The sequence below is a fragment of the Leptonychotes weddellii genome, chromosome 16, assembly GCF_054177405.1.
Source record: "Leptonychotes weddellii isolate Sample4059 chromosome 16, ASM5417740v2, whole genome shotgun sequence".
In the NCBI taxonomy this organism is placed as follows: domain Eukaryota; kingdom Metazoa; phylum Chordata; class Mammalia; order Carnivora; family Phocidae; genus Leptonychotes; species Leptonychotes weddellii.
Genome location: NC_138384.1, coordinates 17,373,485 through 17,389,337, shown reverse-complemented (window position 1 = coordinate 17,389,337; position 15,853 = coordinate 17,373,485). Strand labels below are relative to the sequence as shown.

General features: G+C 52.2%; 1 protein-coding gene across 1 annotated transcript; it reads left to right on the top strand.

Moving 5' to 3' along the window:
- The first annotated feature begins 2,381 nt into the window (after positions 1–2,381).
- Positions 2,382–13,570, top strand: CES3 (carboxylesterase 3). Its single transcript, XM_081807877.1, is given in 15 exon segments — positions 2,382–2,596; positions 3,673–3,877; positions 3,981–4,036; positions 4,039–4,109; positions 4,276–4,409; positions 4,915–5,068; positions 5,169–5,273; positions 5,811–5,912; positions 6,271–6,408; positions 11,000–11,080; positions 12,126–12,273; positions 12,894–12,944; positions 12,947–13,042; positions 13,192–13,270; positions 13,375–13,570. Coding segments are annotated over 15 exon segments (1,698 nt in total). The 5' UTR covers positions 2,382–2,514.
- The last annotated feature ends 2,283 nt before the right edge of the window (positions 13,571–15,853 follow it).

The following is a 15,853-nucleotide window of genomic DNA, read 5'->3' as shown; positions in this document are numbered from 1 at the left end:
CATATGTTTTCATTTCTTTTTTAAAAAAGATTTTATTTCTTTGAGAGAGAGAGCACACACGAGCAGGGGAGAGGGGCAGGGGGAGACGGAGAAGCAGGCTCCCCACTGAGCAAGGAGCCCGAGATGCAATGCGATGCGGGGGCTCGACCCCAGGACCCCAGGACCCCAGGATCATGACCTGAGCCGAAGGCAGATGCTTAACCGACTGAGCCACCCACGCACCCAGTGTTTTCACTTCTTTGGGGGAAATAGCTGAGAGTGGAATTGCTGGGTTATATGGCAAGTGCATGTTTAACTTTTAAAGAAAATGCCAACCTGTCTTCCAAAGTGACTGTACCATGTTTGTGCCCCCACCAGCCACTTATGAGGGTTCTGATTGCTCCATAGCCTTGTCAACACTTGGTCTTAGTCTTCTACCGTTGATTAATTGTAGTGGGTGTGTAGTGGTATCTTACTCTGCTTGGTTCCCCGTTTCAGTGTCTTTCTCTCTGTCTCTCTGTCCCTGTCTCTGTCTCTCTCCCGTCCTTGCTCGTGCTCTCCTGCATGTACCTATGGATCAAGCTGCAGGGAGAGGGATGGACCCCACCTGGAAGCCTGCCAGAGACAATCCGGGAGGGAAGTTTGATCCTGGGCCCCTCCAGCTCTGAGTGCCAGCTGGAACCCCAGGAGAGAATCTGGCATCTTGTCTAGGCATGACCCTCACCCAGCTCCTCACTGAGCCAGCACTTCTGTTCGAATCAGTAAATATTTGCCAGTGCCCCGCACTCCCCACACATCCCCCCCACCATCCCAACTCCCCGCCAGCCGTGCTCCTGACACTAAGGCCCAGAGGTGAGTCCTGCCTTTATTTGGGGTAGAGGCTGTCCCAGAGAGATAGACACCCTGACAGACGCCTGGCCTGAGGCAAGAACAGACGTCCAGTGGCTCTGGTTCCGTGTCTTGTGTTTTCACACATGTAACCTGAGACCCCGTGAGGTGCTTCCTAGAATCATCACTGTTTCCCAGACGACAAAACCAGACCCAGGGCTCTGGGTACAAAGTCACACAGCCAGTGCTCGGCAGGGCCGGGATTTGAACGCAGGAGGTCTGGCCCTTAAATCACGTCATTCTGGGATGCAGAGTAGGATTTGAGTTGTGAATAAGAAGCTTCCTGCTCCTCTTCCTCCACTCTCTCTACCTGCAGACCTCAGATCCTCCCGCCAGGAGCCCGAGGGCCTCTTGAGGGCAGTGCCCTGCTTCTGCCCTGTTACTTGAGGAGCCTCAAGAGAGGGCGCGGACATGAGAAAATCACGCCCAAAACACACCCTGGGCATCCTCAGTCCTGGGGCCCCGTGGCAGGGCCACCTAGGCCCAAGGCCCTGAGGCTTTACAAGGGTATCAGCCAGCCACAATGGAAAAGAGTTTGCCGGCCCTTCAAGACATTAAACACAGAATTACCAGGTGACCACAAGGCCATTCCTAAGTGTATGTAGCCAAGAGAAATGAAAACATAGGAACTCACAGAAACTTGTACATGGGTATCTGTAGCAGTATTACTCAGAATAATCAAAAGGTAGAAACCACCCAAATGCCCATCATTGAATGAATGGAAAAACAAATTGTGATATAGCCATACAGTGAAATATTATTATTCGACCATAAAATGGGACCAAAGGACTGATATGTGCTACAACTTGATTGAACCTCAGAAACATTACGCGAAGTGAAGGAAGCCAGCCACAAAGGGTCACATATTGCCTGGTTATTATTATGTGCTATATCCTGAGTAGGTAAAATCCGGGGAGGCAGAAAGCAGACGAATGGTTATCAGGTTATCAGGGGATGGGGTCGCGTAGCAATGGGAGCGATTATTGAACAGGTATGGGATATTTTGCTGAGGCAATGAAAGAGTTTTGTAACTAGAGAGATGTGGTAATTGCACAAAATTGCAAATACACTTAAGTGCCACCGATTTATATACTTTAAAATAGTTAATTGCATGTTATATAAATTTAATCTCAATTTTAAAACAACAACAACAAAGAGCATCACCTTCAGTTCCCTCCATCCAACATCAGGGCTCAGGCACCCCCTTGGCCAGCAGGACTGGACACCAGCTCTGCCCCGAGCCATGGGCTCCCTCGGAACTTCAGCCCAGTCACTGGCCACCACTCCCTCAGATCAGTGGCGTGTGTCTCTTGTAATGAGCGCACAGGGTCTGGTGGAGCTCACTGAACCAGGAGAGCTGGAATTTGAGCCCAGGGCTGCAGAGCTCCAAAGCCCAGACTCTTACCCTTCCCCCCGCCTGCCCGCCCCTTCCCGCCCCCCTCACGAAATATCGCATCACCCACGCCCCTGCAGTGCACCCTCTGAGCCCTCCTTCCCCCACCTGGGTACTGGGTCTTAGGGCTGGCCACCAGCCAGATGCGTAGGGCCACTGAGGTTTTTATAACATAACCCTTTAGAGATTGGTTGTGCCAAAGGGCAGGGCCTTCTTATACCTTCCACCACTTCCCCCAGTTAGTTGTGAGGAGCATGGGGACAGTGTTAAGAAGTGGGTCCAGGGTCCAGCTGTGGGTGCCCTGTCTGCTCCTGGCATTCCCTGCTTCAGCCACTGGTAAGACATGCCAGCTTAGCCTGCAGAGGGGGGAGCTTCAGGGTTGCTGGGAGGACTTGGGTGGAAGGCGCAAGAGGGAGGCAGGGACGGGGAGGGGTGGACAGCCTGCTCAGGGAAGAAGCCCTCAGTTCCAAGAAATGCCAGGGGTTGTGTGCATCCTCTCTGGGCTGGGTCTCTGCCACTGTGGTCATGTGTGGTCTCCAGAGCAGGCCTGCCAGAGGACATGATTGTCCTTATGTTTTCAGGGCACCCAGGATTTGATTAATCAGCAAGACACAGACACAGAAGGGAGGGTCACGAAAGGTTTCCTTCCAGGTCCTAGAAACAAGCGGCATGCAGGGAAGCATGGGTCAGTCAGGAGGCAGAGCAGGGGAGGGGAAACCGTGGGCAAGAACCTTTATTGTTTGCAGAAAGAAGCGGCCAGGGGGCTAAGCAGGTTCTGGATTGGCTAATTCCAATGTTCTCAGTGGGCTCTGGGGCATGGGGCGGTCCCTCATTATCTGGTATCTGGCCCTGGGGTGATTAGGGCAGGTGGTTAGTGGTGGGGAATCTGAGAAGCCCAGAGAAGGTGGCTGGGGGCACAGGCTCTGGATTGGTTGGTTCGCATCTGAAAGACACCTTTCAGTGAGTTGTTTACTATCTCTGAGGACTGGCCAGCCCTGGAACCCGCAGTCCCTCCAGTCTGCAAGGTGTCAAAATAAAGAAAACGAAAAGACATGGTTATTACACTTAATTTAGCAGATGAGAAATCTGAGGGTGAATGGCTAGCCCAAGGCCCAAAGCCCCACGACAGGTCTGTGGGTCCCAGGAGAACCTAGTTCACCCTCAGGGGATTGGTTTGGCCTAGAGGAGAGTGGCAGACCTGCGAGGGGGGAGCAAAGTGGGGGGTCATCATAGGGCCCATCTCCCGGGCTTGCTGGGAAGGTTAGTCACGGTGCTGTGTGCAAAGTGCTCAGAACAGGGCTCACAGAGTAGGTGCTCCAAGAACCACTGTGTAGTGAGTCCATTTGCCCGGCCCCCCACCATCACCTGTGGAGGCTGCAAACTCATTCGCTGGCCCTCTGTCCTGCCCGCAGGGCCTGAGGTCACACAGCCTGCAGTGGACACCCCCCTGGGCCGCGTGCGAGGCCGGCAGGTGGCCATGAGGGGCACAGACCACCTGGTGAATGTCTTCCTGGGCCTCCCGTTCGCGCAGGCACCTCTGGGGCCTGGCCGATTCTCAGCCGCGCGCCCAGCGCAGTCCTGGGAGGCTGTGGGGGATACCAGCAATGCCCCTGCGATGTGAGTAGCCCCTTGGAGGTGGACAAGCTGGTAGGTTGCAGGGATCTAGATGGCGGGGCTGATGGGCTGACCCCCTGGCCCTTGGGCACATCCCCAGCCACAGGTGTCTGCAGGATCTGGAGAGAATGGACAACAGCAGATCTGTGTTGAATGGAAAGCACCTGTTTCAGAGGACTGCCTGATCCTCAACAGCTACAGCCCCGCTAAGGCCCCTGCAGGGGCCAGGCGGCCGGTGTGCAGCTCTGAGGGTCCTGTCTGCACATCCGGCTCTGCCTGGCCTGTCCCCTCCCCAGCCCCGTTCTCATACTGCCTCAGGGGTCCCAAGAATACCCTGGGTTGATGGGAGGGCAGCTGGTGTCCCAGGAGCTGGGGGTCACTGCCCCATGGCCTCTCTGCAGGTCATGCTGTGGATCCATGGAGGCACTCTGGTGGCGGGTGCTGCCACCTGCCAAGACGGGTCAGCCCTCGCTGCCTACGGAGATGTGGTAGTGGTCACCGTCCAGTACCGCCTGGGGTTCCTTGGCTTCCTCAGGTGAGGTGGCCAGCCTGGGGTAGGGCTTTGCTGGCACTGGGAGAGGCCAGCTTGTGAGGGCAATTGGGGAACTAGGGTAGGGATCCAGAGCTTGAATGCAGATTTCTCAGGCAAGCAGGGTGGCTGGAGAGCAAAGGACCCTTCCCGAATGCCGTCCGGGGCAGAGAAGGAGGCTCCCCATCGCTCCCCTCTGGGGAAGGGGCTCTCCCGAAGCCAGAAGCATACAGAGAACTTGGTCCTTTGGACAGGAACTGTTGACTGCTGGTCTGGGGCCTGGATCCCAGCAAGGGGCGGGGGCAAGGAGCACTAAGCTCTGGCTGGCCCCCCAGCTAGGCACCCCACACCACGTGCTGGGCAGGGGGCTACGGAGCATGCCTCACAGCCAGGCCAGACCTGGGGAAAGGGGAAGGGTCTGCCGGCCCGGCGGCTGGTTCGGAGCAAATCGGCAAAGGCTGAGGAAAAGCCCCGCCGCCTCCGCTAACCACTGCCTACCCCTGCCCCCTAGCACTGGGGATGAGCATGCGCCTGGCAACTGGGGCTTCCTAGATGCGGTGGCTGCTTTGAACTGCGTGCAGGGGAACATCTCCCCCTTTGGAGGTGACCTCAACTCTGTCACCATCTTAGGTGCTTCGGCTGGCACCTGCATCGTCTCTGCCCTGGTGAGTCTCCACAGGCTGGCAAGAGTATCTCCCGTGGCCCCAGACCGCCCAGCATTTCTGCCCTCCCCGGACAGACCCCTGTCCTCAACACGGCACCCAGGTCCTGTCCCCGCTGGCTGCAGGGCTCTTCTACAGGGCCATAGCTCAGAGTGGGATCGTCACCATGCCAACGTTAATGGATCCTAACCCGAGGGTCCTGGCTCTGGTCTGCATTTCTTTGCCTCTCTCACCCCACGTGCGCCGGCCACAGCCCACCCTTTGCTTGCCCTGAAGTCCCAGAGGGTGTCACCAGTAGGGAGCTGACTCCCCAGCCTGGCTCAGGCCTCGGCAGCCCCTGTCGTCCCCTCCCCGCCACACTGGCCGTGCTGGAATCCCTCCTCTCTGAACCCTGTCTCATTTCCTTAACTCACTCTGCGGAACTTGACTGAGCCCGCTGGCTCTGGGAATATGGTTAACTAGATAATGACACTGTTCTCAGAGGGGTAAAGGGGACTCCACTACCCGCACAAATAATGACGGTATGATGTAATGGGGGACACACGGGGTGCCTGGGGACCACCCAAGCTGTGGGCAAAGAAGCCTTCTCAGGGTTGGCGGCAGGTCTCTGGCCAGTCCCGAGGCCCCATCTCTGACATCACTGCCCCGTCTTTCCCACAGATACACCCATTGTGTGTGGGAGGCAGAGGGCTGGAAGGTGGGGGTGGATGGGTGAGGGAGAGGCCAGGCTCTTGTCTGTCCCCAGAGCCTCGCAGACTCCCTGGGCTGCAGCTCTGCCTCTTCGGCTGAGATGTTTCAGTGCCTTCGGCAGACGGCAAAGAGCAGATCCTTAACATGAAGTTGGTATGCCTACCTCTCGGGGGGCGGTGGCAGGCAATGGTGCAGAGGGGTCCGTCCAGCTCCTGTGGGAGCAGAGAAGCAATCAGCAGTCTGGGGTGAGCGCTGGGGCAGCCACCCCTGAGGGGAAGGGATGGAGGGCCCAAGCAGGCCTGGGAGCATGAATGCAGGGCCAGCTCTTCTAGGAAAGAGGTCTGCTTGGAAGTATCCATTGCCTGGTCTCCCTATTGCTCCTGGTCCTCCAACCCTGGTGACCTCTATCCCCTCTAAGGCTCAGCCACCCAGGCACGCAGCCGGGGGACCCCCGCATGCCATCTTTTAAGGCATGGGCCTGACTGGGAAGACCCGTGCCTTGCTTTCTCCTGCAGAACACTACGGCTTCCTACACTGTTGATGGCACCTTCTTTCCCAAGAGCCCCATGGAACTCTTGAGGGACAGGCACTTCCACTCTGTGCCCTTCCTCGTGGGTGTCCACAGTCACGAGTTTGGCTGGCTCATCCCCAGGGTGAGTGTCCTCTGGCTCTTGTGCTTTTAAGGCCCTGCCCTAGCCAGTCCTCTGCCACCCCAACATCATCACCGCAACCTATGAGCTGACGCTTCCATTTGATAGGTGAGAAAGTAAAGCTCAGAGAGGTTTATGGGACTTGCTTAAGGTTACCCAGCTTAATTTTCCCAAAGCAAAAGCTTGGAAACCAAGCTTTTGCACAAAGTAGCCTTCTGGGCAGTTACTGATTCACAGCATATTCTCGCCTTGGTGTCTGGTTTATACATCAAACTCTATGAGACTGGTTAGTATGACTCTGTGCCTAAACATCATGGCCCAAGTGCCTTCCAGTCCCTTGCAGGTGCACAGAACTCCCCACACAAAGCGTTAACATCATGCTTTCCTTCTGAGCATCTTTCCTATCATTCTCCTTCTTCTACCCATCTTCACGGTGATTGACTTTTTTTAATTTTTTTTTTTAAAGATTTTATTTATTTATTTGACAGAGAGAGACACAGCGAGAGAGGGAACACAAGCAGGGGGAGTGGGAGAGGGAGAAGCAGGCTTCCCGCAGAGCAGGGAGCCCGATGCGGGGCTCGATCCCAGGACTCTGGGATTATGACCTGAGCCGAAGGCAGACACTTAACGACTGAGCCACCCAGGCGCCCCACGGTGATTGACTTTAATGACTGCAAAACCTTCCACAAAGGGAGGGTCCCATCATAATATTCCTTAATTTCCACACTTGGGTACTTTCTAGTTTTTACGACCGAAGCTAATAGGGCAGTGAACCTCTGCACATCCATAGATTTTGTCCTTTGATTTCTTCCTTTGGAATAGCTCTCCAGGAAGGACATTTGGGTTTTTGTTGGATGACAGGCAATCTTGACATTCAAGGAAAAAGCTTGTAGAAGTTTCCAGGCCAGGTGTGTGTATGCAGTATGTGTGTGTGTGTGCGGGGGGGAGGTGTGTGTAATGGCAGAAGAGTGTTAAGGGGAAACAGTGGCAGGCAGCCTTGGCCCCACACTGTCAACTGAGAGCCATGAATTGAACGGTGAGGAAGAGCCAACCTGGCTGGCTCCCAAGACCCAGGCAAGCCTGCCTGGTGCAGAATGCTGTGCCTGGGACTTTGTAGCCAAGGATGTTTCTCAGGAATTGGGTGGCTCAGGGGACTGCTCACCTCCTCGCTGGTGCAGGCATTCTCTTTACTCCCCCTGTCATCCATATGGGCACAACCGTACATTGCTCAGCCGACTAGATGTTTACTAAATGTCCATGGTGGAAGCATTAGCTATGGAAAGTAATCCATACATCTTACGGAGACCTCTCCACCTCTTACACATTGCCGCTCGCATAGCACTTTGTGAAATTGCTGTGCCGATTTAACCTGCGGCCAGCAACTTGAGTCTACAGGTTTTATTACAACTTCACCGGCATTTGCAGACCATAATTTTTAAAATATCAACTTTATTGCGATGTAATTTACATACCATAAAATTTACCCTTTTAAAAAGCGTATAATTCAGTGGGTTTCAGTATATCCACAAAGTTGTGCAACCGTCACCACTATCTTATTCCAGAACATTTGCATCACCCTAAAATGCAGCCCGTACCTGTTAGCAGTCACTTCTCATCCCGCCTCCCCCCAGCCCCTGGCGACCACTAATGTACTTTCTGTCAGATCTGTGGATTTGCCTGTTCTAGACATTTCAAGCGATCTCTACACCCAAAGTGGGGCTCAGACTCACAACCCCGAGATCAAGAGTCACATGCTCCACCAGCTGAGCCAGCCAGGTACCTCCTAGACATTTCAAGTAAGTAGAATCCTACAATGTGTGGGGTTCTTTTGTCTGACCTCTTTCATCCAATAGGATGTTTCCAAGGCTCATCTGTGTTGGAGCATATATCAGTACTTCCTTCTTTTTTTTTTTTTTTTAAGATTTTATTTATTTATTTGAGAGAGACAGAATGAGAGACAGAGAGCACGAGAGGGAAGAGGGCAGAGGGAGAAGCAGACCCCCCGCTGAGCAGGGAGCCCGATGCGGGACTCGATCCCGGGACTCCAGGATCATGACCTGAGCCGAAGGCAGTCGCTTAACCAACTGAGCCACCCAGGCGCCCAGTACTTCCTTCTTTTTTATGACTGAATAGTGCCTTGTATAGATAACAGTACAATTTGTTTATCCATTCATCAGTTCAGAGATATTTGGGTTGTTTCTACCTCTTTGGATATTATGGGTAATCCTACTCTGAACATTCATGTACAAGTGTATGTTTTAACTTCTCTTGGTTATATACCTAGGAGTGGAATTGCTGGGTCCTACAGTAACTCTGTTTAATTATTTGAGGAACTGCCCGTTTTCCAAAGTGGCTGCACCATTTCACATTCCCACCAGCAATGTATGAGGATTTCAATTACTCCACATCCTCGCCAACAGTCATTAGCTCTCATTTTGATTATAGTCATCCTAGTGGGTGTGAAGTGGTATCTCATTGTGGTTTTGATTTGCATTTCCCTAATGACTTGAGCATCTTTTTATGTGATTATTGGCCATTTTTATATCTTCTTTGGAGAAATGTCTTTCAAAGTCTTTTGCCCGTTTTAAAATTGCATTGTCTTTTTATGGTTGAATTGTAAGTTTTTCATTTATTGTAGATACAAATCCCTTATCAGATATATGATTTGCAAATCCTTTTTGCCATTCCATGGGTTGTCTTTTCACTTTGTTATGGTATCCTTTACAACACAAAAAACTTTCATTTTGGGGTGCCTAGGTGGCTCTCAGGACATGATCCTGGAGTCCCAGGATCTAGTCCCGCATCAGGCTCCCTATTCAGCAGGGAGTCTGCTTCTCCCTCTGACCCTCCCCTCTCTCGTGCTCTCTCTCAAATAAATAAATAAAATCTTTAAAAAAAAAACACTTTCATTTTGATGACGTCTGATTTATTTTCTCTTTTGTTGCTTGTGCTTTTGGAGTAATATCTAAGAAGGGATTGCTTAATCCAAAGTCACCCAGATTTACCTCTATGTTTTTCCCAAAGAATTTTATAGTTTTAGCTCTTATATTTAGGTCTGATTCATTTGAAGTTAATTCTGTATATGGTTTAAGTTAGGGATTCTTTTGCATGTGGTTATCCACCTGTTCCTGAATCATTTGTTTAAAAAACCTTTCTTTCCTTATTGAATTGTTTTGGTGCCCTTACTGAAAATCATTGACCATAAATGTAAGGGTTTATTTCTGGACTCTCACTTCTATTCCATTAATTTATATGTCTATCCTTATGCCAATACCACACTATCCTGATTACTACAGTTTTGTAGTAAGTTTTGAAATGGGGAAGTATAAGTCCTTCAACTTTGTTCTTCTTTTTCAAGATTGCTGCATTACTTTGCTAGGGTTGTCATAACAAAGGACTACAAGGTGGGGGTGCTTAAACAATAGAAATCAATTGCCTCACAATTTTAGAGGCTAGAAATCTGAAATCAAGGTGTTAGCTGGACTGGTTCCTTCTGAGTACTGTAAGAGAGAATCCATGCCTCTTCTCTAGTTTCTGGTAGCTTCAGGCATTCCTTGGCTTATGGATGGCATTCTCCCTCAGTCTTTACATTGTCTTCCTTCTGTACCATCCATCTCTGTGTCCGAATTGTCCCTTTTTACAAGGACACTAGTCATATTGGACTAGGGCCCACCCTAATGATTACCTTTGTAATCATCTTAACTTGACTACCTCTCCAAAGGCCTATCTCTAAATAAAGTCACATTCTGCAGTCCTGGGGGTCATGACTGTACATACCCTTTTGTGGAGATACAAATCAGTCCGTAACAATTGTTCTGGTTATTCTGGGTCCCTTGAATTTCCATATGAATTCTGATCAGCTTGTCCATTTCTGCCAAAAAAAAAAAAAGTGGCTGAGATTTGGATAGGGATCACGCTGAATCTATAGATAAGTTTAGGAAGTATCATCATCTTAACAAGATGAAGTCTTTCAACCCACGAACATAGGATGTCTCTCCATTTACATAGGTCCTCTTTAATTTCCCTCAATTATGTTTTTGAGTTTTCAATGTACAAATCTTGCACTTTGTTAATGAAGTGGATTCTTAAGTATTTTGTTTTTGATGCTATTGTCAATGAAATTGTTTTCAGCACATGATCTTCAGATGTTCGTTGCTGGTCACCAAGGCGCTCCGACAAAATTTCATTTTAAATACAGCATTTTGGGGCGCCTGGGTGGCTCAGTCGTTAAGCGACTGCCTTCGGCTCAGGTCATGATCCCAGGGTTCTGGGAACGAGCCCCACATCAGGCTCCCTGCTCAGCGGGAAGCCTGCTTCTCCCTCTCCCACTCCCCCTGCTTGTGTTCCCTCTCTCGCTGTGTCTCTCTCTGTCAAATAAATAAAAGCTTTAAAAAAAACTAAACAAAAACCGTGCCCTTTGAAAAAAAATAATAATAAAATAAAGACAGCATTTTAACTTCCCCTGTGGGCCCTCCTACAGCACCTGGTCACACTTGGCTCCGTTCACTGGGCCGTGAACACTTGTCTGCTCATGGTTGCGAGTGGGGGGTGGCGATGATAAGGCTGTTACAAGAGGACCTTGATGTCCCCACAGGGCTGGGGTTTCCTGGATAAGGTGCAACAGATGAGCACAGAGGATATATTGGCCATGGTGAAACCCTACTTGGCCAGTATGGTGAGTCAAAAGGGAGGAAGAGGTAGTCCGGTGGGTATCCTATCCAGAATAGTAGGGCACCCTCCTCTTCCTCTTACCCTCCATCCCCCACAGCTACCCCCACACTGCCAAACCCCTTGGTTCAACTGCTGACTTTTAGTTCCACCTAGAAATCCTCTTGCACATGAGTCAGTGTGGTTCCCAAAGGAAGATCATCATTGTCATCATAGACTGCCCCCTAATGGGCCCATACTATGTGCCAGAGACTGTGCTGAGCCCTAGGACAGGCATTCATCTCCTTCAATCCTCATTATAACCCTGTGAAATAGAAATTTTCATCATCTCCATTTTACAGATGAGGAAACCAAGGTTCCAGGTCTCATGATAAGTAAAGGGCAGAGGCAGAACTTCTGCCAGGTCTGTCTGATCCCAGAGCTTCAGCTGTTAAGATCATCCTGTCAGATGTGGAGCCAGTTGGACCCGAAGTCCAAACCCAACCCTGGTCACTTGTCCACAGTTAGCCGTTGAGCCCATTTCTTCATCTGTAAATGATGGGTGCTGTATTTGAAAAGTCTACTGGGAGTTAGTATTCAGAGGGTGCTCAATCTATGCATATTTCCCTCCCTACTTTGGAACCCCTAGAGCCCTCCCCATTCATACAACCTCATTACTGTTCTCTGGAGCTCTGGGGGAGCCCCCATGATTTGTTCTTTCACTAACTTCCTGGTTAACTTCAACCGGGAAATCCCTCAAGACCAGAACCCTTAGCTAGGAACTTCATGTAGGCTGCCAAACAACCCTGCCAGGCAGGAACTAATTTTCATGGAGGCTCAGCAACCTAGCTGACATCACACAGCCAAGCAGCAATCGCAGAGCTGGCATTCTGGCTCCAGATCTGACCTGATCCTGCCCAGACACTATCTAGAACCCCCAAGGGAGGGAGGAGTTCTGGGCACATGAGTCTTGGGATATGAAAGAGGCCATGCTGGTGGGTGTGGGGCTTCTTGGGAGGGTCTCCTGGGGCTTCCGGAACCTGAGTGGGCCTGAGTCTGGCCTCCTGCCCCAGGATGTGCCCCCTGAGGTGATGCCCAGCATCATAGATGAATACCTAGGCAGCAGTTCCAACACAGAAATCAAACGCAATGCCTTCCAGGACATTCTGGCTGACATCACCATTATCTTACCCTCCTTGAATTTCTCTAGAAACCTCCGAGGTGAATCTATCCCTGGTCACCTGCCCCACCCTTTCCATTTTGAACCAGGAGCTGGGTTATCACAGGCGACGTGACCCACACCCTGCCACTGCCTCCACACCCCGCTTCCTCTCCGGGATGCAGATGGGACTCTGGCAGGCCACTCTGCGGGCGAGTAAACCAAGGCTCAGAGAGGTGCAGTGACTCATCAAAGGTCACCCAGCAGGGCTCATCACCAATTCTCAGGGATTCATTTGAATCACGAGTGATTTTTCCCACGTTCAGCACTTCTCCCGGGAGAAAAGTCTTGCTTCCTCCAAGCCTGGTGGCTAGTCCTTGACATAGCCCTCAAACAACTCCAAGCTCCTTTCTTTGTGACCTTGAGCAAGATGCCTATCCCCTCTGTACCTCAGTTTCCTCATTTGTAAAATGGCTCTAATTCGTCTGTTGTCAGGAGGGTGAAATGAGCGGTGACGCAGAAAGCACGTGGAATGGTGTGCGGCAGCCAGCGGGTGCTCAGGAAGCGCTTGCTGATAATGACATTGTCATCATCAGTATCATTACTGGGATTGGAGTTACTATGAGCCGGGCCTGCGATCAGGCTGACGGTACCTAACCCTGAGGCAGCCCCCTCTCCACAGATTCTGGAGTCCCCATCTTTTTCTGTGAGTTCCAGCATCAACCCAGTTCTTTCACGAGATCAAGCCTGAGTGGGTGAGGGCTGACCATGGGGCTGAGATAGCCTTCATGTTCGGGGGTCCTTTCCTCACGGATGAGAGCTCCCTGCCGGGTGAGGACACAGAGACAGGCGATCCTTGGGCTGCAGGCTCCAACGGGCTAAGCTGGGGCTTGTAGGCACACACGTCTCGTCAGTGCAGGGAACCCTTGGGTTCTCTCCAGGACCCACCTGACTCTGATCCAGGTCTGTTCCTTCCCTAGCCTTTCCAGAAGCTACAGAGGAGGAGAAGCAGCTGAGTCTCACCATGGTGGCTCAGAGGACCAAGTTTGCCCGGACAGGGTGAGTGACAAGCCAGCACACGTGGCTTTGGGCCTCGATGACTCAGATCTTCCCCCAGGGGACAACGCGGGAGGCCTTAGCCTTCATTCATTCCTCCCACCCAGGGACCCCAATGGGGAGAGGCTGCCTCCGTGGCCCCCCTTCAACCAGTTGGAGCAATAACTGGAAATCGGCCTGACACCACAAATTGGCCAGAAGCTGAGAGAAGCCCAAATGCAGTTCTGGGCAGAGAGGCTTCTGGCCAAGATCGGCCAGTGGCGGCAGATGCGGAAGGGCAGGAAGGCCCAGGAGGAGCCCTAGGGCGGGGGCAGAGTCCCAGCAAAGCAGCTTCTTTCTCCCGCTGCTAAGAAACTTTGACTTAAACCAAGCTGATATATAGACATGTCCCTTAAGGAACCAGCCCCTCTATGACTGGCACTGTGCTCTGTTGAAATGCCACCTCCTTCCTTCTGCAGGGGCCTTTGTACAAACTCCTCCCTCTTCCTGAAGTGCCTTTTCCCCTTGCTTCATGGCCAGTCCCAGCTCACTCTTCAAGCTCCCCAGGGGACCCCCCCTCCTCCAAGAAGCCTTGCCTGCCTTCTCTGGGCCTGAGTCTGCATCCATTACAGCATAGCCCACTCCAGGCTAGCACTGTCTTTGTCTGTGTCTCTCTCACCTCTCTGAGAGTGGCAGTCAGCCTGACCCCACTCTGCGTCTCCCACACAAGGGTTGGGCAGGATCTGGAGTCAGGGATGTTTGATGAGTGAGTAAAAGACAGAGAGCCGGGGAACCATGGCTGCTGGACACGAACCCAGGCTCTTCAGCCACCAAACCTATGCTCGGTCTGGCACAGATGTCCTCCTTAGCCAGGAGGGTGGATGGACAAGGCAGTCCTGGAGTAGAGGGGAGTCCTGAGACCTCAGGGGATCCAGCCTAGAACAGATCTTAGCCTCCCAAGCAGTAATCACCCCCAAAGCCTGACTCAGGCTGAGGGAGGTCGCTTTCTCCATGCTGCCCACACCTGTCTCCTGCACAAGACAAAACAGAATCCAGCTAGGCCGGAGCCCTGACTCTTAGGATGTGAGATGTGAGTTTCCCAGCCCTAGTGCTTCAACACTTTATGGCCTGGCTGGGCTCCTCCCTCCCCTCCCAGCTTGGGGAGACCAACTTCTAGGGGAGCTCAGCACAGCCCCCACAATACCTACCAGGACACAGGAAAACAGTTGGGGGAGGGTGTCTGGACTAGTGCATCAGTCAGGCTTTTGTCACAGAGAAAAGAAGAGGCCTACCCACTCAGGCTACAACAGGTGAAAAGGAACCAGAGGTTTTTTGGGGGGGGGGGGCAAACATTTCTTTTTTTGAGGATCATTGCCCCATTCCCTCAAAACATCTGGATTCTAATCCATATCACAAGGACTTTCCCTGCCCCCACTCTCTCATCCTACAGGTCCAATCCCACAAATACCCTTCCTCAGTCAGACTAAGTTCCTGGCTGCTAAGAGTTACATGAAAAGCACTTGCAGTTGGGACCAGTGCTGTTCAGGGAAGTCCATTTTGGGCAGGAAGGAAAGACATAAAGCCAAATGGGCCCTGAGTCATGCCACTCCCCTGCTCAAAAGTTCCCTGTGATTCCTTGCCACCCTTAGGGCAAGTCCATGTTCTTCACCTGGCATTGAAGGCCTCCCGTTCCCTTCCCCTTCTCTCCACAGGGAAGTTTGTCCCCACAAGTGAGTGGAGAGCCTGACAAATAAACAAGCCCCAGTCACCGCGTGCCACTGGGGACTCAGAGGACTGTAGGTACACAGAGGCATGGGCCAGCCCTGACCTGGTGGACATGGGAAGGAAGGAAGGACATCTAAGCTGAGACCTGAAGGACAAGCAGAGATTACTCCAGGGTGCTGGCCAGAGCAGTGGACTTGAGGGATGGGGAGCAGCGGGAAAGGGTGTTCCTGGCAGAGGGAACAGCAGACACAAAGGCCTGGAGGTTGAAATGTACTGAGGAAACAGTTCTAAAGGCTGGAGAGGTCAGCAAAGACCAGACTCTGAGGGGCCTTGTGGGCTGCAAAGAGGCTGTGTGCTTGAGGGTAATGGAGGGCCTTGGAAAGGTTTTAACCAGCAGGTGACATGAACTGGTTGGGGGGTGTGGTGAGAGTGGGGACAGGGAGAGTAGGGAGGGGACCAGTGTGGGTTTCCAGCTAGGTGGAAAGGCAGTGGTTGGCTCTAGATTTAGAGTAGACAGATAGACCTGCTGATTGATGGACAGAGAGGTGAGGGGAAGGAAGACCCCCAGGGGCTGCCTGGAGGCGAGCAAGCCCAGGCTGGGAATCAAGGGCCCAGATCTGACCATGCTGGATGTATAGAGGCCTCTCCCTCCAGGCCTGAGGGCGCACCATACCTGGGAGGCATGGGGTGGGGGGAACCATCACCAGCTTTGGTGCCACCATCGCCAGAGGGCTCTGGAGGGTGGGCCTCAGACCCTGTCCCACTGCCATCTTTCCCTCCCTCTCATCCCCCCAACCCCAGCTTCTAGAGTTCTTTCCACACAGGGAGGGAGGGGGATGGCCTGGCCCCACCCCAGTCGCTCAGCGGGAGCATTCATACAAG